Source organism: Hemitrygon akajei, chromosome 14, assembly GCF_048418815.1.
Source record: "Hemitrygon akajei chromosome 14, sHemAka1.3, whole genome shotgun sequence".
NCBI classification, from domain to species: Eukaryota; Metazoa; Chordata; class Chondrichthyes; order Myliobatiformes; family Dasyatidae; genus Hemitrygon; species Hemitrygon akajei.
In genome coordinates this window covers 3,163,851-3,186,846 of record NC_133137.1, presented here as the reverse complement: position 1 = coordinate 3,186,846, position 22,996 = coordinate 3,163,851, and the positions used below count along the sequence as shown (strand labels likewise).

At 41.5% G+C, this 22,996-nt stretch overlaps 1 protein-coding gene across 5 annotated transcripts in view; it reads right to left on the bottom strand.

Annotated features, from left to right (window-relative positions):
• osbp2b (oxysterol binding protein 2b) overlaps positions 1 to 22,996 on the bottom strand; it is a 408,269-nt gene that overhangs the window by 93,623 nt on the left and 291,650 nt on the right. For all 5 annotated transcript variants that reach the window (XM_073065344.1, XM_073065346.1, XM_073065345.1 and 2 more), the window contains one exon: positions 14,627 to 14,825. In XM_073065344.1, the coding sequence (XP_072921445.1) occupies positions 14,627 to 14,825 (199 nt within the window). The remainder of the gene's footprint in view (positions 1 to 14,626; positions 14,826 to 22,996) is intronic.

The following is a 22,996-nucleotide window of genomic DNA, read 5'->3' as shown; positions in this document are numbered from 1 at the left end:
GGGTATGGAGATCTCAGAGGATTAGGCGCCCCCAAGAGCAGTTGACATATGTGGTACCAGGAGAACCGAGTGTGATTTCTACTGCTCTGGGTAGTTATGTCACTGCTTTCTGCACCTGGGTTGGGTTTTGGGTGTTGTAAGAAGCTTTGGGGAACTCTAGTAATGCCATGAGGGCATGACATTTGCTGGTGGGGAGAAAATGTACAATGTCCTGTGTATGTTACTAAAAAGGGCTTCTTTGGTTTGTTACGAGTAGGAATGCTTCTTTGTCTGTTAAAAGTTTCTCTTGCCGTTGTTTCACTTTAGAATGGCTGATATGGTAATTGTATTCATTTGTTAATCAATGGGGAATGTTATTGTGTTTTGTGAGGCTGGGAACTTGGGGGAGGGGTTGCGCGGGCTTGGGGTGTAAGGGAGTCGGGAGGAAGACGCCGAGGAAGGAGGACGTGCGCTCGGACGACCACCGGGAAGTCCGAAGTGGGAGTTTCGGGAGGACGACCACCGAGGAGTCGAATGGTTCGCTGGATGAGCTCCACTGATGTGCACTAAACTGACTGAACTTTGATAAGTTGGCGCCATTGTTTTTTTCTTGTATACATATATATATATTGTATTGCCTAATACTCTTTTAATTTTAGTAACCTCTTTAAAGTGTATTTCATAATGGTATTTGTTGTGGGTTTGATACTGTTGGCGGGCGCAAGGCATAAACGCGATTCTCACAGCACCTGCGTGTACGGGAGGTGGGTTGGTGTGTGGCTGGATCTCTTTTTCCCCTAGACATATACCAGCCTGTTGGGTAAGTGTTACACAAACATTAACTGGAAAAAAATCTACCAACAGCTTTCTCGCCTTCTCTCACTCAAGTGTCTCCGCACTGAAGCCTGGAAGAGCTGAAGTCCCAAATAACCACTCTAAGACTGTCCACTCCAACAGTGGCTGTTCTGCTTGCCTTGGCCTTATTTTGATTTGTTTTTGCCAATAACTTCCAATCGCTGATTGGTCACTTTTCAAAACATCAAACTGCTAAAAATTGATGCCTTTATGTACTCATTCGGCAAAGCTGAGTGAACTACTTCTTCTCATGCTTCCGATCACTGATTGGCCGTTGCTCAAAATATTAAACTGCTGTGAATCGATGCCTTATGTACTCAATCGGCAAACCTGAGTGAGCTACGTCTTCTCACACTTCTAACTGTTTGGCTGCTGCTCAGAATTTCTTTCCTGCTTACAGTCAACACAGGCATACCTCAAGGATGCATGCTTAGCCCCCTGTTCTACTCTCTTTACACCTAGGGAGGAGGTAAAGACATCCACATATCATTTTAGGAACAGCTTCTTCCCCACCACCATCAGAGTTCAGCAGGACCTGCTGAAGAGCCTTGGCCTGAAACATCGACTGTACTCTTTTCCATAGATGTTGCCTGGTCTGCTGAGTTCCTCCAGCATTTTGTGTGTTGCTTGGATTTCCAGGGTCTGCAGATTTTCTCTTGTTTGAGATTTCTGAAAGGCCTCATGCACTATTGTTGCTCTGTAGTCAGTACCTTTCACATATCAGGATGAAAGCCCACAGATCCACAGGACTTGTCAGCCTTTATTGCAGTACATTTTTTCTCCAGTGATACAGATTGTTTTAAGTTCCTCCCTCTCTATAGCCTTGATTATCTATTGGAATGATGTGGTATTTTCTACTACAAGGACCAAACCAAAAAATCATTCAGTATTTCAGCCGATTATTTTCCCCATTATTAATGCAGTAGTCTCATTCTCCAAGCAACCAGCATTTACTTTAGCTGAACTGACTTAAACTCAATTTAGATTTGCCAGCTGCTGCAGTGAGATTAGAACTCGTCTAATGCTAACATTCCCAGAATGCTTGAAATAATAAAAAAAATGGGCACAACCTTCAAAGGCATAATATACAGAGAATATTCTTGATAGCCACCTTTGCTCTTCAGGTGCCCCAGTGTCCCAAAGGTGTTTCTTCTGTGTTTTGACAATGACGATCTGAATTTTCCCTTTGATGCAATGTGTGGATTGGTGCTGCTGGGGAGTGAGAGTGTCATTTCACGCTATCTCCCTTTGCCTTGTGTGGAAGAGGGACAGGATACCTGTGGTTTCACAAATGGCTGTCATGTTCTAGTGTTTCACATGTGGCCCGGGACTGGTTTTATGTCTGCACCATTTATTATTGTATTGAACCAAACCTCTGTCATGCACGTCCATTTAAAATGAGGTTCCTTCTGAATTCATTAAAAGTGTATGTACCCCCAAGACCATGCTATATCCTGGAGTGACCTACCGCTGTATTCATTTAAACCGTGGGGTCACCCGTCCAGTTAAACTGAGTCCACTTAAACCATGAATAGATCACACACAAAATGCTGGAGGAATCAGCACGTCAGGCAGCATCTATGGAGAGGAATAAACAGTTGTTGTGTCAGTCCAAGACACTTCAGTAGGTCTGGCGTGTGACTTCCTCCAGCATTTGATGTGTGTTGCTCTAGAGATACTGGAACACTTGGCAGGTCAAGCAGCATCGAAGGAGAGACTGCGAGGCAAGGAAACAGATTTTCACAAGTTGGTGGTTGATAGTCAACATGGGCCAAAGGGCTAGCTTCTGTGCTGTACGTCTAGGAGAGTTAACATTTCGGGTAATCAGTACCTAAAAAAGACCGTTAACCTAAAACATAAGTTCTACTTCTTTCTCCATAGCAACACACACAAAATGCTGGAGGAACTCAGCATGTCAGGCAGCATCAATGGAAATGAATAAACAGATCAGGGTATGATCTGCTAAATAATTCCAACATTTTTCTTATTTTGGAATACCAGCATCCATATTCTTTGCTTCTCTTAGTGTTTAGTGCCCTACAAAATATGTGAGGAAGGATTCAATATCAATGACAGCCAATAAATGTACTGAATGAAATAAATTTTTGAAGATAGCAGCAAATGATGCATTGTAGCTGTCATCTGCAGGAGTTGATGGAAACCGTTGTCACCCATGGGACCCGCATCTGCAGTAAGTTTGAAGATCTTTGGTATCTGAGATTCCCATACTACAATGCATCAGCAACGGAAAAGTTACCCAGATACTTTGTTCCAAAAGGCTGTCATACCCCCTAGTGCAACATACACAAAATCCTGGAGAAACTCAGCAGGTCAGGCAACATCTGTGGAAGGAAATGAACAGTTGATATCTTGGGCTTAACCGGAAAGCAAGTAGGCAGAAGCCAGAATAAGAAGGTAGGGGGAACGGGGATGAATACAATCATTCATTTCTATCTGAAACTAGGATGTCAGAGCCAAATAAAGCAAACCACAGAGGCATGAGATGTGGCATTAGTAGATTTGGAAACTCCATTAATGGTATGGCAGTAAAAAGCAATAGCTTAATATATAGAGCAAGCACGAGGAAATCCGTAGATGCTGGAAATTCAAACAACACACACAAAATGCTGGTGGAACACAGCAGACCAGGCAGCATCTATAGGGAGAAGCACTGTCGACATTTCGGGCCAAGACCCTTCGTCAGGACTAACTGAAAGGAGAGATACTAAGAGATTTGAAAGTAGTGGGGGGAGGGGGAAATGTGAAACGATAGGAGAAGACCAGAGGGGGTGGGATGAAGCTAAGAGCTGGAAAGGTGATTGGCGAAAGTGATACAGTAGCCTCCAACCTGATGGCATGAACATTGACTTCTCTAGCTTCCGTTAATGCCCCTCCTCCCCTTCTTACCTTATCCCTGACATATTTGTTGCTTATTTTTTTCTCTCTCTCTCTGCCCATCACCTTGCCTGTTCTCCATCTCCCTCTGGTGCTCCCCCCCTCCCCCTTTATTTCTCCCGAGGCCTCCCGTCCCATAATCCTTTCCCTTCTCCAGCTCTGTATCACTTTCGCCAATCACCTTTCCAGCTCTTAGCTTCATCCCACCCCCTCCGATCTTCTCCTATCATTTCGCATTTCCCCCTCCCCCCACTACTTTCAAATCTCTTAGTATCTCTCCTTTCAGTTAGTCCTGACGAAGGGTCTCAGCCCGAAACGTTGACAGTGCTTCTTCCTATAGATGCTGCCTGGCCTGCTGTGTTCCACCAGCATTTTGTGTGTGTAGCTTAATATATAGATTGTAATTAAAATATATGTCACTAAGGTGAAAGCCCTCCAACAAGTAGCTGTGTTATCTAGAGAAATCAAAGATATTTTAGATCAAAGGAAAAGCTTATGATATTGCCAAATAAAAAAGAATGAGCCTGAGAATTGGGAACATTTCCAAGTTCAGCAAATGACATCCAAAGCAGTGATAAGGAAAGAATATTAGAATATAAGAGAGAAATTGAATGAATTTGAGTAAATGAGAAACATAAAAACAGATTGTAAGAGCTCCCACAGATATACAAACTTAACATAGGTCTCTGGAGGCTGTAACAGGAGAAATTATATAAGTATTTAAGTATTTTGTTCTGTCTTCACAGAAACACAGCAAGCCTCCTAGAAACAGTGAAGGACTACAGATTCAAAGTGAATGAGGAGCTCTAAGAAATTGGCATTTGCAAAAAATTAGTATTGGAGAAAATAATGTGACTAAAATCAGATTAAGTCTTCTGGATCTGCTGATCTACATTCTAGAGTTTTGAGGGAGTTGTGTGTGTGTGGGGTGGGGGTGGGGAAGGCAGAGATAGTAGATGCACTGGTTGTTGTCTTTTAAAATGCCAATAATATATATTTTAGAATGATTTCCACTGACTAAATGGCAATAAATGTAACCTCATTACATAAAGATAGGTGGAAAAACCAGAACATGGAACTGTAATGTAAGCCAGTTAGTTCATATCAAGAGGGAAAATGGTGGAATCTATTATTAAAGGAATGAGTACTTGGTAAATCATAATAGGATTGGCCAGAGCCAGCATTGAGTTATGAAAGGGAAATTATGCTTGACAAATTCATTGTAGTCTTTTTGGATGTGGTTGGCAATTGATGTGGTGCATTTGGACTTTTAGAAAGCCTGTAATAATCACGAGAAACCATTAATCAACATTAGAGCACATAATATTGAAGATACATTGGCTAATGGTAAAAAAAAACCAGGGGATAATCAAGGGTTGTTTGGATTGAGGAGTGGTGGCCAATGGGATTGATGCTGTGGACCCAGCTGTTCACAAGCAATGTTAATGATTATGGATGAGGGGATCAAACATATATACTATATTTAAATTTACTGATAATCAAGGACAGTTGGAAACATGTGATATGAGGAAAATGCAGAGGATTCAAGGCACAGATCAGGCATTTGGAATACAACCTGGCAAAACTGAAGGCCATCCAATCCAATAAGCAATATAATGATGGTGTAGATTTAAATGGTTGGAGATTAATGGTAGGGTGTTAGCAGGAAACTGGTGTCATTTTACACAAATCATGAATAACCAAGATATCAGTGAAGACTCAGTCATTGTATATACTCAAAAAAAATTGTTACATTTTTAGGCATGAAGAGAGTCAAGAGACATGGAGCTAATAGCTCAGGAAAGTGACGCTGAGGTAAATGACATGCTGCAATTGGATTGAATGGCATAGTGGGCACAAGAGGGTTAAATGGCATATTCCATCATCTATTCCTATGTTCTCAAATAAACTCTTTGAATTACAGCTAACAGATCACACACTTTAATAAGTAGCAACATATCAGATCTTAAGCATACACTGGTATTTCTACAAAATAGTGGATTTGTTGGAGGATATTTTCAATTTAAATTCAATTTTCAATATAAATTCAATTTAATTCAAGTCACTAACAACAATGCTATTCCTGTGTGATTAATGGGAATCTGAGTGTGGTAATAACATGTACAGGGATATGTTGATTGAATATGCGTGTGAATGGAATTACTTTCAGATTCCTGTGGTACCTGCAGTGCAAATTGAGGTGGGTAAACAAATTACCATGGACCCGCCCTAGGATTCAAACCAGCTTGAATTCTCCTTTGAATACAAGATCTGGCTGCACAGAACCGATGCCAAAAAAAGCTTAATGATGGATTGCAGGATTTGCAGACTGTTTTACAGCTTTTTATTCACAATACACATAGCACAGAGATCTCAGGATAGCTTCAGTCTCAGTCTAATATGAGCAGACATGTGCATCCAACGCAACCATGCACATTAAACCACTGTATGAACATCCTATCTAAGTAATTACAGTAGCCAAAGTCCAGTTAAATAGGAAATAGATAGATTCAGTAGCTGAAACTAGTTGTCGTATTGATTTCACATTTATGGGGTACAATGGTGAAGCAGTTGTTAAATTAGGAAATTCAGAGACATGTCTGAACAGTCCAGAAACTAGAGTTCAAATTCCACCATGACATGAAAGTAAAATCAAGCTCAGTTAATAATTGGGATTTGGGAAAAAAAAGTAGTCCTTGTGGTAATAGCCATGAGATTATCAGAATTTAATTTACAAACCCATCTGCTTTGTTAAATTCTTTCCAGAGAGTAATTCTGCCACCCTTAACCAGTCGATGACTCTTGACTCTCAATGTCTCTGACCATTAAATATCCCAGCAAACAGCTTGTTCAGTGGCAATGAGGGATAGGCAATTTTATAGTTACTGTCTTAAAATAGGATTTTTATGAGATTTTGTGAGTAAAGTAAAAAGGAAATGAGAACGGTGATATGGCAATGCATGGGAAATGGGATAATGCTGCACAGTGTACTACCCTGGTTAAGGTTTCCACTGCTATGCTGAGAAGTGGTTTACATGAGCAGTTTTCTGTAAAAGCAGTGGGCCATGGTGGAAAGTGTGTTTTAGCTTCAGCTAAGATAAGGATCCATGTGGGCCCTTTTATTTTCTATCAACCTCTGCTAGAACCTCCCTAATATAATAGTAACATATAGTAAAAGCAAGAATGATCTGATCTGATAAATACACAGCTTATATAGAGATATTTTTCTGCAATCATTGCAGCACTGTCTAGCGTAGCAAAAATCTCGCTACGTAGCGGAAGCAGTCTCTCCAGTAACCTTTAAGCTATGAAGTTGCCAAATCATACCAAATAACATAAAAATAGACAGCATTGACTCAGCTCGAGGTTCCTTTACTTGGACATCACAATGTTCCTGTTTGGTTGAACCCCAAATCATACTGACCCTGTACGCATATTGTTCATGAAAGGTGGCCTCCTCAGAGCTGAGTCAAGTGGCAGTAGGCAGAGTTAGCAAACAAGCCAAGTACGTGAGAGGGTTACAACAGCAATATTCATTACTTATTGACTCTATAATACTTGATCACACCCATTGTACAAAATCCATGCAGTTTGACTCCCTGTATAAATCATAACAGCGCAGCTCCCCCTATATAATATAACTACAGTGTGACCTCCTCTGTACAATATCATTGCAATATGGCTCTCTGTGTACAACAACATCACAGTACGACTTCTTATTTACAGGAGCTCTGCTGAGTAATATCACCCCAGTGTAACTCCCTCTGCATAAATTACTGCAGTGTGACACCTTCTGTACACATCATGGCAGTGTCACATAAAAGTTGTCATTTGTAGAATTAAGAATTCAAAAGGATTGCCTATTTCACAAGTACAAGAAATTCTGTAGATACTGGAAATCCAGAGCAACACACACAAAGCGCTGGAGGAACTCAATAAGTCAAGCAGCACCTGGGAAGAGGAATAAACAACTGACTTTCTGAGCCAAGCCCCTTCATCCTGTTTGTGTGTTATTCCACAGCTGTGCTCAGTCTGATAGTGACTGCTTTCTGCTGTTTTCCACATAAATAAATTAAGTTGTATAATGCCTTTAGCATAAGCCCTATGTTTTAGTCACACAATTACAGTCTGTAGAACAGGTTATTAACAAATGATCAAATGCAACAATTTTTCAGAAGAGTCATAAGGGAAAGTGAGTTGGCCTGCTGGAAGAATTCCAGATCCTAGTCCATACGTCCATAAGACACAGGAGCAGAGTGAGGCCATTTAACCCATCAAGTCTGCTCTGCCATTCCATCATGGCTGATATATTATTCCTCTTACCTCCATTCCCCTGCCTTCTTTCTGTAAATTCTGACACCCTTACTAATCAAGAACTTATCAATCTCCACTAACTTGGCCTCCACAGGCATCTGTAGCAATGAACTGGGACCATGCGGACAAGTCACCAGCTCTGTGACAAACTAGAATTAGTTTTAGAGGGCTGTGCAGCTGGAAGAGATCATGGGATGAAACAGATATGATAGCAATAGAGAGGCTATAGGCTGGGAAACTAGGCTGAGGGTAAAATAGAGTGATATGTAAGTGAAATGGCTGGTTTAACCTGAAATTAGTGGTGGAAGAGTAGAAAAAATATCAGAGGCAAGGATACTGTCAATGAAAGGTGATAAACAATGACGTTAATCTTTGCAAATGACTGAATAAAATTGTGAAAGTGGAAGTGGAGGGGAGAAGAGGGGGAAGACATTGGGGAGGGAGAGGGGAGAGATGAGGGAAGGATAATGAGAGAGAAAGAAGGAGAAACATAAGGAGATGGGAGTTGGCAATGGCACACTTGTGGAAAAATTTTGAACAGTGCCAGCAAGCAGTCCTAAGAAAATAGGGAAGGAAAGACACTTGGGAAACTGAAGGTTATGGGTAGATGGATGGAAAAGAAGCTGCTGTTTGATGTGCTCAGTGAGGGTCATTTTGACATTGTGGGAGGAACTGGTGCCATTTTAACATGGAGTCGAATGAAAACATCGGCAGAGATTTGATTAACAACACAATGCACTCCTGTAAAATTTTCTCACATCCCCTGCAATTCTCAATGGATTTCTTCTTGCTTTACATTTCAGTAAACTCTGTGAAATATCAAGGATTATGACAGAAATATCAAACTGTTTTATGTGGCACTACTTAAATCCTGACCCTTTGGAAAATGGAATGAAATGTCTTTCTATTTGACCTAGACAACATTTTAAAAGCCAACTAATAGATCAATTAAACAAAATGAAAAACTTGGCATAGTTCCTTTCAAACTCAATACCACATGATGCTAACCATTTACCATTAAATCGGCAGCTAATTATAACGTGTTAAGTGTATAGCCTATTACCGGCAACTGATTAAGCACTTATCCTGTACTTACCAATTTGCTCTGGTGCTTTCAGCATATTGAGATATAAAAGCTGTTCTAATCACATTTTAAAACTTTATTTGATGAGACTTCAGTGATGAGATTCTGGTTGCAGCTGTTTAAAATTAGAGGCACTTGTTAGGTGAAGACTTCCTATATTTTTACATCTGATACCCAGACTCACAGAACAAGTCCATTTAACCGTTTGTACTGATACAGCTCTTGGAATGAACACTCCCTTCCCCTAGTCCTTTCTCATAGTCCTAGAATGCCTTCCTTTTAAGTCTTTATTCAAAGTTCGAAGTAAATTATTATCAATTATATGTATGTCATCATATACAACCCTCAGATTCATTTTCTTGCGGGCACACTCAGTAAATGCAAAAAACAATGAATGATGGCGTCCAACAGAGGAGACAAAGTTCAAAATTCAAAGTACATTTATTATCAAATTATGTATACTATATACAACCTTGAGATATGTCTCATTACAGGGCGGCACAAAACAACTAAACCCAATAGAACCATTAAAAAAAAGACCATCAATCACCCAATGTGCAGAAAAAAAACAAACATGCAAACAAATCCAAACAAACAAGTTTACAAGAGTAAGTCCACAGCCAAGAAGCCAGTCATCACTGCAGCTGATCCAGCCCATTAGCTGCAGGCCACAGCCTCAGTTCTGGACAGAGGCGAGTAAACCATGCGGAGCAACAAGATGAACTGGCTTGTCCTTCACCTCTGTGCCAACACCCTGACCTGTTCAGTCTGGCCAGGTACTTAAATCGTCCAAACCTCCTTGTTTTCGGACACGGTCCCAGTTGCTTCATTGCTCTCTCTGTCCCGGGCCCCACTGCTTCACTACACTCTAGGGCCCGGGCCTTGCTGCCTTGATTCCGCCCACACCTGAAGTTTTCGATTCAGCCTGGCACATAAATCGATCAATCCTCAAGTCATTCCTTACTCTCAGACCCAGGTCCTGCTGCTTCGAAACGATCTCCGGCCTGGGCCCTGCTGCCTTGATTCGACCCATACCCAACTTTTCCAATTTACCCATTGCTTAAATTGATCACACCTCGGGTCTTTGCTTGCTCTCAGGCCCCACCACCTTGTCTCTGCCTTGCCTCGGTTCTGCTGCATTAAATCACCTCCAAGTGCACTCCAGCAATGGTCAAACATTAGCTAATTCCCTGCTCTCGGGCCCGGGCTCTGCCGCCTCCATTCTACCGGTATGCGCCATGCGGCAACTGTCCTGCATCTTTGAGAGTTCAGTTCACAACAGGTTATACAGGTGGTTCAAAAGATCAACTCTGAAAGGGAAGTTACAGGCTACAAACAACCAAACTGCAAAAAACAAATTGTGCAAATACAAAAGAGAAAAATAAATACACAAATTAGATAAACAAATAAACAAATAAATAAGCAATAAATACGGAGGACTTGAGATGAAGAGTCCTTGAAAGTGAGTCCATAGATTGTGGGACAGTGATGGGGCAGGTGAAGCTGCATGAAGTTATCCCCACTGGTTCAAGAGCCTGATAGTAATAACTGTTCCTGAACCTGGTGGTGTGAGTCCTGAGGTTCTTGTACCTTCTTCCTGATGGCAGCAGCAAGAAGACAGCATGGCGTGGGTGGTGTGGATTCCTGATGATTGATACTACTTTCTGCAACAGTGCTCTGTATAGATAGGTTCACTGGTGGGGAGGGCTTTACCTGTGACGGACTGGGCCATATCTATGGAATCTGTTGTATCAACAGATTCCAGACCATGCTGAAAAAGAATTATCATAAAGCCTCTGGCTGTTTTGCTAGTTATCTGAAAATCTCTGATAACTGACACACTCCAAATGGAAACAATATTTAGTTTCTTTTATTGACTGATTTCCTGACTTTAGACACCTATACTAAAACTCCATTGAAGTTTTCTATTCTGAGACAAACAATCCAGGCTCTGAGGCGCTGCTCCAAGAACAATCAATTGTTCCAGTCTCAGAATGTCACTGGGACCAACCACCTTCATCTGTTCCATCAATGACCTTCCTTCCATCACAAGGTCAGAAGGGATATTTGCTAATGACTGCACAACATTAAATTCAATTGTGATTCCTTAGCAAATGAAGCATGCCGTAAGAGTAGGTAACATTCAGCTAGGGGCTGAAAGTGGCCCTGAGCACCAAGCAATGACCATCTGCAACATGTGAGAGGCATTGATTAGATGGCGTTAACATTGAGTCCTACACCAATATCCTTCAGTGTACCCTAACCCTAACATCGCCCCCCCCCCCACTTACCTGAATGAGTACAACAAACCAAGAGGTTAAAAAAACTCCCTTACAACAGTTCAAGGTGGTCTATTCATTATGTTGTTCTCAAGGTAAACTACGAATGAGTAACACACGTCAGTCTTGCCAGCAAAACCCAGATCCCAAAAACTGAATAAAGAAAAGAAACTCCAAGGGATCGTAGCTTCAGTAAAACTCTGCTCAAGAAGCAACATTGGTGAAGACTTTAATGGCAGGAAACTAAAAAAAATTACCCGTGTTCAAATTAACATCAATGCTAACTATTGTGGTAAACAAGATGAAAAATGATTTATGAACATGTTTATAAATGTAACTGCTCATTTGTAATAATGTCTTAGAGGTAATCACTACAAAACTGAGACCCAATTACTGAGGACAATTATAAAAGTCAGAAGATGAGGTTTGCCAATGGTATATTTTTGGGAAGCTTTCTGTGTTTCGTCACTAACCTCTCACGAGCTTTACTAAAGCCAGTGTGGTCACATTGAGAACCCTCTATTGTAAAACCTTACTCCTGTACAGATGGTTCTGAAAAGTAAGCGTACAATGCTCTTTAGTATCCTCCAGGCATTTCAGTATAGGTACGAACACAAGAATCAGGATGAGGGTTCAGCCACTGAGCCCATTGAGCCTGCTGCGTATGTCATGAAATCATGGTTGATCTGCTTACAGCCTCAAGCCTGCATTTGTGCTGTAACTTCTCACCCACCTGCTTTGCAAAAATCTACTGTGAGTGCCACAGTAGTGTAGTGGTTAGCGCATCACTTTACAGCATTCAGTGATCAGGGTTCGATTCCCACCACTGCCTGTAAGGAGTTTGTATGTTCTCCTGATGACCATGTAGGTTTCCTCCAGGTGCTCTGGTTTCCTCCCACATTCCAAAGTTGCACAGTAAGGATTAGTGAGTTGTGGGCATGCTATGTAGATGCCAGAAGCGTGGTGACACCAGCACAATCCTTGCTGATTTGACTTTCGCAAGCAACACATTTCACTGATCTCCCGATGTACATGTGACAAATAAAGCTAATCTTTATCTTTACTTTATCTACCTCTGCCTCATAATACTGAAAGATGCTGCTTCCCCTACCCTGCTTTCAGGAAGAGAGTTCCAAGGACTTGCGACTCTGTAAGAAAAATAATTCACCTCTTTTGTCTTAAATTAGCAACCACTCATTCTTAAATTGGTAATCCCTCATTCTAGACTCTCCCACAAGAGGAAACATCTAATCCACATACAACATATCAGGTCTCCTCAGAATCTTACATGTTTCCATTAAATCACCTCTCACTCTTCGAAACTCAAGCGGCTACAAGCCCAGCCTGGTAACCTTTCGTCATAAGGTAATCTGCCCATTCCAGGAATCTGTTCAGTTAAGCTGAAGTGATTGTTTACCGCCCTCATTAACTCAGGCTAACAATACTGCACACAGTCCAGATGCGGTCTCACTGATGTCCTACATAACTGAATCATAACCCTATTAATATTGAATTCCCTCAGCATAAGATAACATTCTGTTAGCTTTCCGGATTTCATGAATAAGGAGGAGACGATTGACAGTGACAGCCATGCTATGATTTGATCATCATTTCTCCTGCATTAACATTTGAAATTTGATTGCTTTAGGGCATCTTAGTGCTAGGAAGTTTCCCTTCCTAGCACTAAGATAATTCAATGCCACTCTCACAGGGACAGAAGAAAGGAATTCAGCTGCTGGAAATCTGGAGCCACATACAAAATATTCGAAGAACTCCGTGCGTGAGGCAGTATCCAGGGAGGGAAATTGTCAGTTGATGTTTTGGGACAAGACCCATCATCAGAACTGGAAAAAAGAGGGGAAATAGCAGTATAAAAGTGGGTGGTGCATGAGCTAGCAGGTGAATGGCGTTTCCTGCAGGGGCGGTGGGATCGGCAAGTGGGAGAGGGGAGAGTGGGAATTATGTCAGAAGCTGGGTGGTGATAGGAAAAGACAGTGGACCATGGAATAAAGGGAAGGACATAAGGAGGGGAACTGAAGGGAGAAATGAGTGAGTGATAGCAGAGGGACAGAGAAGCAGCGATGGGGCCTGTGTAATAAGGGAATGCAAAAGGGGGACAGATGGGAGTGGTTACTAGAAGCTAGAGAAATTGACCTTCATGTCATCAGGTTGGAGACTATCAAGATGCTGTTCCTCTAGTCTCAACATTTAGTCTCAACTTGGTAGTAGAGGAGGACGTGGATATGGAAGTGAAATGGAAATGGCTGGTCGTGAGGGAATCCTGGCCGTTACAGTGGTTGGAGAGAAGGTGCTTGATAAGGACACCCCCAACTGCATCAGGTCTCATTGATGTAGAGGAGATCCGGCTGAGAGCAAAGGATGTAATAAATGACATTCACTGCATCCAGTGGATTTACATACCTCGCCTGGAAGGATTGTTTTGGGGTGCTGAATGGTGGTGAGGCAAGAGTGCAGGGACAAATGTTACACTTAAGAGTTACAGGGATGAGTGCCTGGAAGGGTATCACTGGGAAGGGACAAATGGTTAAGGGAGTTTTGGAGAAAGTAATCCCTGTGGAAAACGGAGGTGGGATGGAGAGGAAGATCATTGGAGATGGCAAAAGCCTTGGAGAATGACTTGTTGGATTCGGATGCTTGATGGATGGTAGGTGACAATGAAGGGGATTCTATCGCTGTACGTCTGGGACAGATGGGATGAGGTTCTGCATTGACAGCAGTGAGGAAAACACTGTTTTCTGAAGAAAGCAGACAGGAAACCAGGAGTGGAAAGCGAGATGATGAGAACAGATGTGACAGAGATGGAAGAATTGCGAGAAGGGAATAGCATTCTTGACAGTGACAGGGTAAGAAGTGTTCTATCACCCGTCTGTGGTTCCCCTCCTTACCTTCTTCCTTTTATTCCACAGTTCACAGTCCTATCACCCATCAGATTCTATCTTCTGTAGCTCCATGTTGCTTCCATCTATCACCTCCATGCTTGTCATCTCATTCCCTCTTCCACTCCTCCATCTGCCTATTTTCACCTCCTCACATGGGTCCGTCCACCCATTCCCTCCACCCTTTTATACCAACTCTTTTCCTCCTTCCTTTCCAGTCCTGATGAAGGGTCTCGACCCAAAATATTGACTGTCGATCTTCCTCCATAGATACTGCTGAGTTCCTCTTGCACTCTGTGTATTGTTGAACTCCCAAGGCTTACCTTTGCTGGCGTTGGAGACCTCTGTGGAGCTGGTTGGCAGTGTCGGCGCTCCACGGCAGGCTCGCTCCAGACTGTTGTGCTGCTTGGCTAGCTGCTCGATCGTCTCTTCAAGTCGGGCACGCTGCTCACGCTCGTACTGCAAGGCTCGCTGCCATTTCCGACTGTGTGTCTCTGCTAGCTCCAGAAAGTCGCGGCATGCCTGAGGACGGGAAGGAGCAACGCTTATCAGGAATCAGGAACAAAGCAACAAAGAGGATAAACTCAGATTCAGATCTCGATTTATTTCTCAAGGTTCAAGATTGTTTAATGCCATTTCCAGTACACAAGTGTAAAGGAGAACAAAATAATTGTTACTCTGGACCTGATGCAGATTAGAGTTAGAATCTGGGGGGAGGGGCTGGGGAAGTTGGTGGGAGTGTGAGGAGAACTAAAAAAATGTTAGTGTAAATGGGTGTTTAATGTCGTCACTGATTAGGTGTGCTGAGGGCCCATTTCTGTGCTGCATGACTCCTAGAGCTGGGGGTACGGAGACGTAAGTGAAATAGGTAGGGGTGAGGCTTGGAGGGGTTTACTAACAAAGGTGACAACATTAAAATTTCACATTTTAAAACTTGGTGCAAATAAAGTTCTTACATGGCTATAATTTTAGTAAGGTTGAAAGATGACAGACTGCCCTGAATATGCTGGATCATCCCTGAAGGAGATTAGAGGAGATATCTGTAACCATCACACCTCTGCTATGAAATTCCTGTGTATTCTGTGTAATCATATCGGAACAAACTCTTCGGCAATGGTGATGTTCTTTCAGACATTCTCTGGAAGGCTGGGGGTAACAAATAAGATGGGCCCAGGTACATTAACATTAGCTGACAGTTCTTCACACAAAGGGCTTGAAAACTAATAGTAACTGACAGCAGCAAAACACATGAATAATGAATAGAGGAAAATGAAAATGAAATGACAAAAAAACTCTTAGGTTTCCCAAGAAATTAATTCTAACTGTCTCGAACATACTGCCAGAGGAATGAAAGTACAGACAATTTGTTTTTGCTTAATGTGCTCTTAGGGATGAGGTCTGTAATTTATGCTCCCATCATGGGCATGTTACTACGTTTACACACTAACAAGTTTTGTGCTGACTGTACAAATATACCAATAACAGCAGAAGAACCAGATTATCTGAGATTTTCAAACCTGATCCAATCCGTTAGTTGAACAAATGACTGTTTTAAATTCATTCTTGGAATGTGGATGTCACAGGAAAGATCAGTATCTATTGCCCATCCTTAATTAGACCATAAAACATATGAGCAGAATTAGGCTATTTGACCCATTGAGTCTGTTCTGCCAATTGCCCTTCTGAGGGGTTATGGTGAACCACTACACTCCATGTGGTGATTGTACCTCTAGTATTCTGTAAATTTAGAGTCACTCGACACAGATTTAGTGTAGATGAAGAAGAGATCATTTTCTGTTTAATTCAGAGATGGTGTACGACTTGGAAGGGAAGTGGGATGAGTCTCCAGTTTCCTACAACCTAAGCAACTGAGGTCATATAACACACACAAAATGCTGGTGGAACGCAGCAGGCCAGGCAGCATCTATAGGAAGAAGTACAGTCGATGTTTCGGGCCGACCCTTCGTCAGCACTGAGGTCATATGTTTGGGAGGTTCTGGAAGTGAGACCTTGGTTTATTACTTCAGTGCATCTTACAGAAGATGTGAGGGTATGATGAGGGAGGAGGGGATACTGATTAATTGGGTTCTTTGGTCCTGGATTGTATCCAGCTTCCTGAATGTTTTGGAGCTGCACTTCATCCGCACCTGCCTTGCTCCTTGCAGATGATAAAAAGGCTTCAGACAGTCAAGCAGTGAGTTAATCACTCCAGAATTACCTGTCATTCAGATGCTCTTGTAGCCACAGTTCTTGCTCAGAATTCAATAAAATGTAGGATACAGAAACAGGTCATTCAGCCTAACTAGTTTGTATTTCACTCTACTCTCTTCTCATTTTTCTCCATTTAACTCTATCTTCAGAACATTCTATTTACTTCTTTCTCATGTGCTTGCCTACCTGTCCATTAAATGCTTCTGTACACTCGTCTTATCCGGCCCATGTGGTGGAAGTTCCACATTCGTCCCCACTGGATTTCATGGTAACTATCTCATATTGTCAGCCTCTGGTTATATTATTCTTTTCAAATGCACTCTCTTTGCATCCACTCTATCAAAACTTCTCATTTTATACACCTCCATTAGGTTCCCTTCAGCCTTCTTTCTCAAAAGATAGCTGGTCACCCTTTTCTGACGCATCTACCTCACGTATCTTGTAAACTTTCTCCACATCCTTTCCCATGCTTCTTAAATCTTTTACAAGACAGGAGACCCAGTGTTACAGCTGCTCAAATCAAGGAATTTCACCCTTACAAGAATTCACAAATCACCAGCCAAAAATTTGACATATGGAATAAAATTTGATCTTCAGGAATTTATGTGAATAGTAAATAAATAAATAAACACACAATGTGTTTCCTTTCCAAATTGCATTTCTTGACACCTATGCAGATGATGTGGATTCACATTACAGAAAAGCAGGACATGGACAATCTTTTGGGTGAGCAATTATCCCCTAATGACCAGAACTCCTTGCAGTCTCTAGGTGTGATCTAGGTGTGCAGGTTTAGCATAAATTCCCTACTTTATAGTCTTACTAAAACTATGCCTTGTGCTTAGTTTATAATATAGATATACAACCTTGCTATCCTGTGATACATTTTGTGATGTATTCACTTGTAATCCAAAATTTCCTTCGACCAAAATCTGCTACCTCCCCTTTATCTGTTGAAATTTCATGAATGTCTTATACAGAAAGTCAGAAGGCAGAGGGTCGTGGTGGAGGAAGTACATTCAGATTGGAGGGTTGTGACTAGTGGTGTCCCACAAGGATCTGTTCTGGGACCTCTACTTTTTGTGATTTTTATTAACGACCTGGATGTGGGGGTAAAAGGGTGGGTTGGCAAGTTTGCAGATGACACAAAGGTTGGTGGTGTTGTAGATAGTGTAAAGGATTGTTGAAGATTGCAGAGAGACATTGATAGGATGCAGAAGTGAGCTGAGAAGTGGCAGATGGAGTTCAACCCGGAGAAGTGTAAGGTGGTACACTTTGGAAAGACAAACTTCAAGGCAGAGTACAAAGTAAATGGCAGGATACTTGGTAGTGTGGAGGAGCAGAGGGATCTGGGGGTACATGTCCACAGATCCCTGAAGGTTGCCTCTCAGGTAGATAGGGTAGTTAAGAAAGCTTATGGGGTGTTAGCTTTCATAAGTCGAGGGGTAGAGTTTAAGAAATGCGATGTAATGATGCAGCTCTATAAAACTCTGGTTAGGCCACACTTGGAGTACTGTGTCCAGTTCTGGTCGCCTCAGTATAGGAAGGATGTGGAAGCATTGGAAAGGGTACAGAGGAGATTTACCAGGATGCTGCCTGGTTTAGAGAGTATGGATTATGATCAGAGATTAAGGGAGCTAGGGCTTTACTCTTTGGAGAGAAGGAGGATGAGAGGAGACATGATAGAGGTGTACAAGATATTAAGAGGAATAGACAGAGTGGACAGCCAGTGCCGCTTCCCCAGGGCACCACTGCTCAGTACAAGAGGACATGGCTTTAAGGTAAGGGGAGGGAAGTTCAAGGGGGATATTAGAGGAAGGTTTTTCACTCAGAGAGTGGTTGGTGCGTGGAATGCACTGCCTGAGTCAGCAGTGGAGGCAGATACACTAGTGAAGTTTAAGAGATTACTAGACAGGTATATGGAGGAATTTAAGGTGGGGTGTTATATGGGAGGCAGGGTTTGAGGGTCGGCACAACATTGTGGGCCGAAGGGCCTATAATGTGTTGTACTATTCTACGTTCTACGTCCTTTGATGTGTTGCTATCCTCCTACTCAACCCTAACTCTGGCCCTTCCCAGGGAAACTTAATATCACCTACAAATTTATAATTTGTGTTTTTAATTCCACAATTTAAATCCTTTAGCTTCCTCGCTACATGTCATTTATCTCAGTGACAGGCTATGAAACTCACTCACTCTACAAGGTAATGACTATGAAGAGCAAATTAATAATGACTATGCAAGATCATCTGGTCACGTTTAGTCATAAACCCCAGTTTTATGTCATGCACCATCAAGATTGTAAAAAAAAATATAAAAAGGTAGATGGCCTTTTCCTAAACCTTACTTTTATTATCCTTAATTATTTGGATGGAGGTACGGAGTTATTGACGCTGCTGTGTATATTTGACATAATGCAATGGCCCATGTTGGTTAGGTTTTTTTTTGGAGGGTTTTTTTTCTTATTTGCTCCTTTTTTCATAATCACTATGAGTTTGGGAGGTTATTATATATGGATTATCATCTATTTGTATTTATACTTTAACCTATTAATTATGTATTCTCAAACTCTCTGTATCTATGTTTCTCTTAAGTTTGTTTAAAATTAATAAAAAGATATATAAAGAAAAAGGTAGATGGCCATACAATACTAACTCACCATTCAACCAAGAATTGTAATCATTACACTATAGAAAGAGAAACTATCTCTTCCCATTCTGCTTGCGCTAGTCTAGCCTACACAATAATTTCATGTCCTTAAATAATACTATAAGACATAGGAGCAGAATTAGCCATTCAGCCCATCGAGTCTGCTGCAAAATTTGCCACCTTCATTAATACTTCTTTTTTATATGTGCTTTCAAGCATATATAACATACAATTTCCTTTCAAATAATGCCACAGTTTCTGCATTAGTAACCTGCTCATTCCACTTACAAATAATTTCTGAGACAATAACTTCCCCTTCCCATTTTCCATATGTTTTAATCTGAGCTCCCTTATTATTAAATCATGAATAAATGGAAATAATCTTTCTTGTTCTAGATTCTTAAATAATTCACAATGATAGAGACCACAAATGTTTATGTTTTAGCAAAAATAAACTACTTTCAAGAGCTTTTTCACACGCATAATCTTTCATTTCTGAACTTTTTCTGATGAGAGTTGGACAGACTACTACATTATTCATTTGTGTGTAGGAGACAGAGAGCTGTTTTTATAGAGGTGGTATAAAATCATGAGGGGCACAGATGAGGGAATACATTCAATCTTTATCTCAGAACTGGGGAATCAAAATTCCAAGGCACAGGTTTAAGATGAGAGGGGAAAGACTTAATAGGAACTTGAGGGACAACCTGCTTGGACAAAGGCTGGTAAAAGCTGCCAGGGGAAATAGTTGAGACTGGTACAATAAAAAGCTTTAAAAGACAGATACATGGATTAGAAAGATTTTGAGGGATGTGGGCCAAATGCTAGCAAAGGGGATTAGCTTGGAAGGGCTGCGTTGGTTGACATGGGCCATTTGGACTGAAGGGCCTGCTGTATAACTCTAAGGCCATGACTACGACCATGAGTCTTCACGAAATCTGTCCATGACTCTCAAACCTACTTGCAATGAGATTCCCAGAACTATGAGCACTCCTTCAATCAAATCAATGCCTCACATAAATTCAACAGAATATTTTCAGATCTATAAACATTAAATTCATTTACCTTTCTCAAGGTGTTTCTTACTTTTGAACAGCTATCTTCTCAGTAACTTTGCACAGAATTTTATCACTTAATAAACTTACTGCCAGTGTTCCCGCTTGGTTAATACTTCACAGCTCTCTGCATTGAATGGCCTTCTTCCTATCCATTAGGTTAACTGACATTGTTTTAATCTTCTGTACTCTGCTTCAAAACAATGCAATGCTTTCAGGAACATACAGATAACGGTCCTTGACACTGCGAGGTTGTTGGGATGTACTGGGGCTAAGTAGAATCTTAACACGGGCTTTCACAGGGACTGTAGTAGTAGTAGTAACAGTGCAATCACTCAAGTCGAGTATGAAGTTCTCCTGAGGAGTTATTCCCTCGATAGAGAATGCCTGTGCATGATTTTGCTTAACGTGGCGAGGCTAATGCATAGGCAGCCACTCCAAGGTCCTAGAAAGATCAGGGTTAGGGTCCAGTTACAAAATGACTGGAGACCTTCCTCCGCTTTCAGCCTTTGTAATGCGTCATCAGCTTCCACCAACTCCACCACTGAGGTCTTGGTTGATACATTCTTTGTCTGCAAATTCCCCTTGACCTCATACCTGTGGGCGACCTAACCTGGATACCTGCAGGACACAAATGGCCAGTTTCCAACTACTCATTTCAATCATTCATTCGCCAAATTAATCAACAATAAATGACAATCAAAATGGTTCATTTGAGGTTGAGTCTGTTAGCTTTGTAGAATATGTTTACATTTCTTCCAGTTCACTTGGGTTGCTGAGAATGCAAGGAAGTGGGTGCTCCCTGTGCTAGAGTTTCACTGGAGTTGGAAAGCTGATTAGTGAATGTCAGTCATACTTCTGAGTAAGCACAGTGGGAGGTTGAATCATTTACGTCCATGTGTACCTGTTCATGGAAGATGGTGATTTCTGCTGATGCAATGGAAACGGCATGTGAGATGAATTAACCAACCACTAGTAACTGTGACAGCTCACCTGAGCTGCTTTGGAAATTCCACCCAGTAAGACAATGGAGGGTTTTTCCTGAATTTAGCACTGCACCCACAATTTGCCGCTGAGCCTTTCTCATTTCTCTTTCAGAGGAGAGCGTCCTCAGATGTTCCTGGTTGAAAGCCAAGGGTCTGACAACAGTGTTTGGAAAATCATCTTGCCCAAACACTACCCATATAACCATTACAGCACAGAAACAGGCCATCTCGGCCCTTCTAGTCCGTGCCAAATGCTTACTCTCACCTAGTCCCACCTAGCTGCACTCAGCCCATAACCCTCCATTCCTTTCCTGTCCATATACCTATCCAATTTTTTTAAAATGAGAATATTGAACCTGCCTCTACCACTTCTACTGGAAGCTCGTTCCACACAGCTACCACTCTCTGAGTAAAGAAGTTCCCCCTCATGTTACCCCTAAACTTTTTCCCCTTAACTCTCAACTCATGTCCTCTTTTTTGAATCTCCCCTACTCTCAATGGAAAAAGCCTATCCACTTCAACTCGATCTATCCCCCTCATTATTTTAAATACCTCTATCAAGTCCCCCCTCAACCTTCTATGCTCCAAAGAATAAAAATCTAACTTGTTCAACCTTTCTCTGTAACTTAGATGCTGAAACCCAGGTGACGTTCTAATAAATCTCCACTGTACTCTCTCTATTTTGTTGACATCTTTCCTACAATTCGGTGACCAGAACTGTACACAATACTCCAAATTTGGCCTCACTAACGCCTTGTACAATTTTAACATTACATCCCAACTCCTATACTCAATGCTCTGATTTATAAAGGCCAACATACCAAAAGCTTTCTTCACCACCCTATCCACATGAGATTCCATCTTCAGGGAACGATGCACCATTATTCCTAGAGCAGTCTGTTCTCCATCCTCACAGTTAATTGAATCTGCCTCACTACTTGAAGCAGCAAACTGCAGCTCTGGTTCTTGCTAATAACACAGATATGTACTCATATATACTTACTACAATGCACTTTTTACTGGCCTTCCAAAGCAATCTACTGACAAACTTCAAATGATTCAGAATGCCACTGCTAGAATTTTAACCAAAACCAGGATGAGGGAACATGTTTCTCCTGTGCTAGCTACTCTGCATTAGCTTCATGTATCTTTTCAAATTAATTTGAAAGTTTTCTTACTTGTTTTTAAAGCTCTTAATGGTCTGGGCCTAGAGTACATCACAGACCCATTTTTGTTTTATAATCCTGTGTGAGCTCTCATGTCCTGTATCTAACTGGGGGGGTCAGCTGGTAATGGGTCACAATGAAGTCGCAGGACCATCTTCACTGAATTGTATACCACATCGATGCAGCTATTCACAAATTTATACTCCTTTCTAGCTGCTCTGAGTTTTTATGACAATTTGTTTACAGAGGTCCCTTAATGCTAGCAGTTAAACCAAAAAAATCAGAATTCATATTTCTGGTGATGTCACCATGACTCTCACAGTTAAAGGACACAAGGTGTTTTACATGGTGTCTTACTTTCTTCAAGTAATATCAATACTGGAGGTTAAGCAAACAGGCACAAACCTATATTGGGTTGCTAGCATATTCTTGGTATCAAGGGATTCTTGCCAGTCTCTCACTTTGATTACATCATCATTAATTCATCGGTTCCTAAGTCAAACCCAAGGCAATCAAAACAGACCCTACTGGGTAACTATAACACAGTTCAGCAAATATCTCAGGTACTCATTCGTAAAAGCCAAGATGATGATAGCCGTGACCAGAAAATCCACAGAGTATTAACA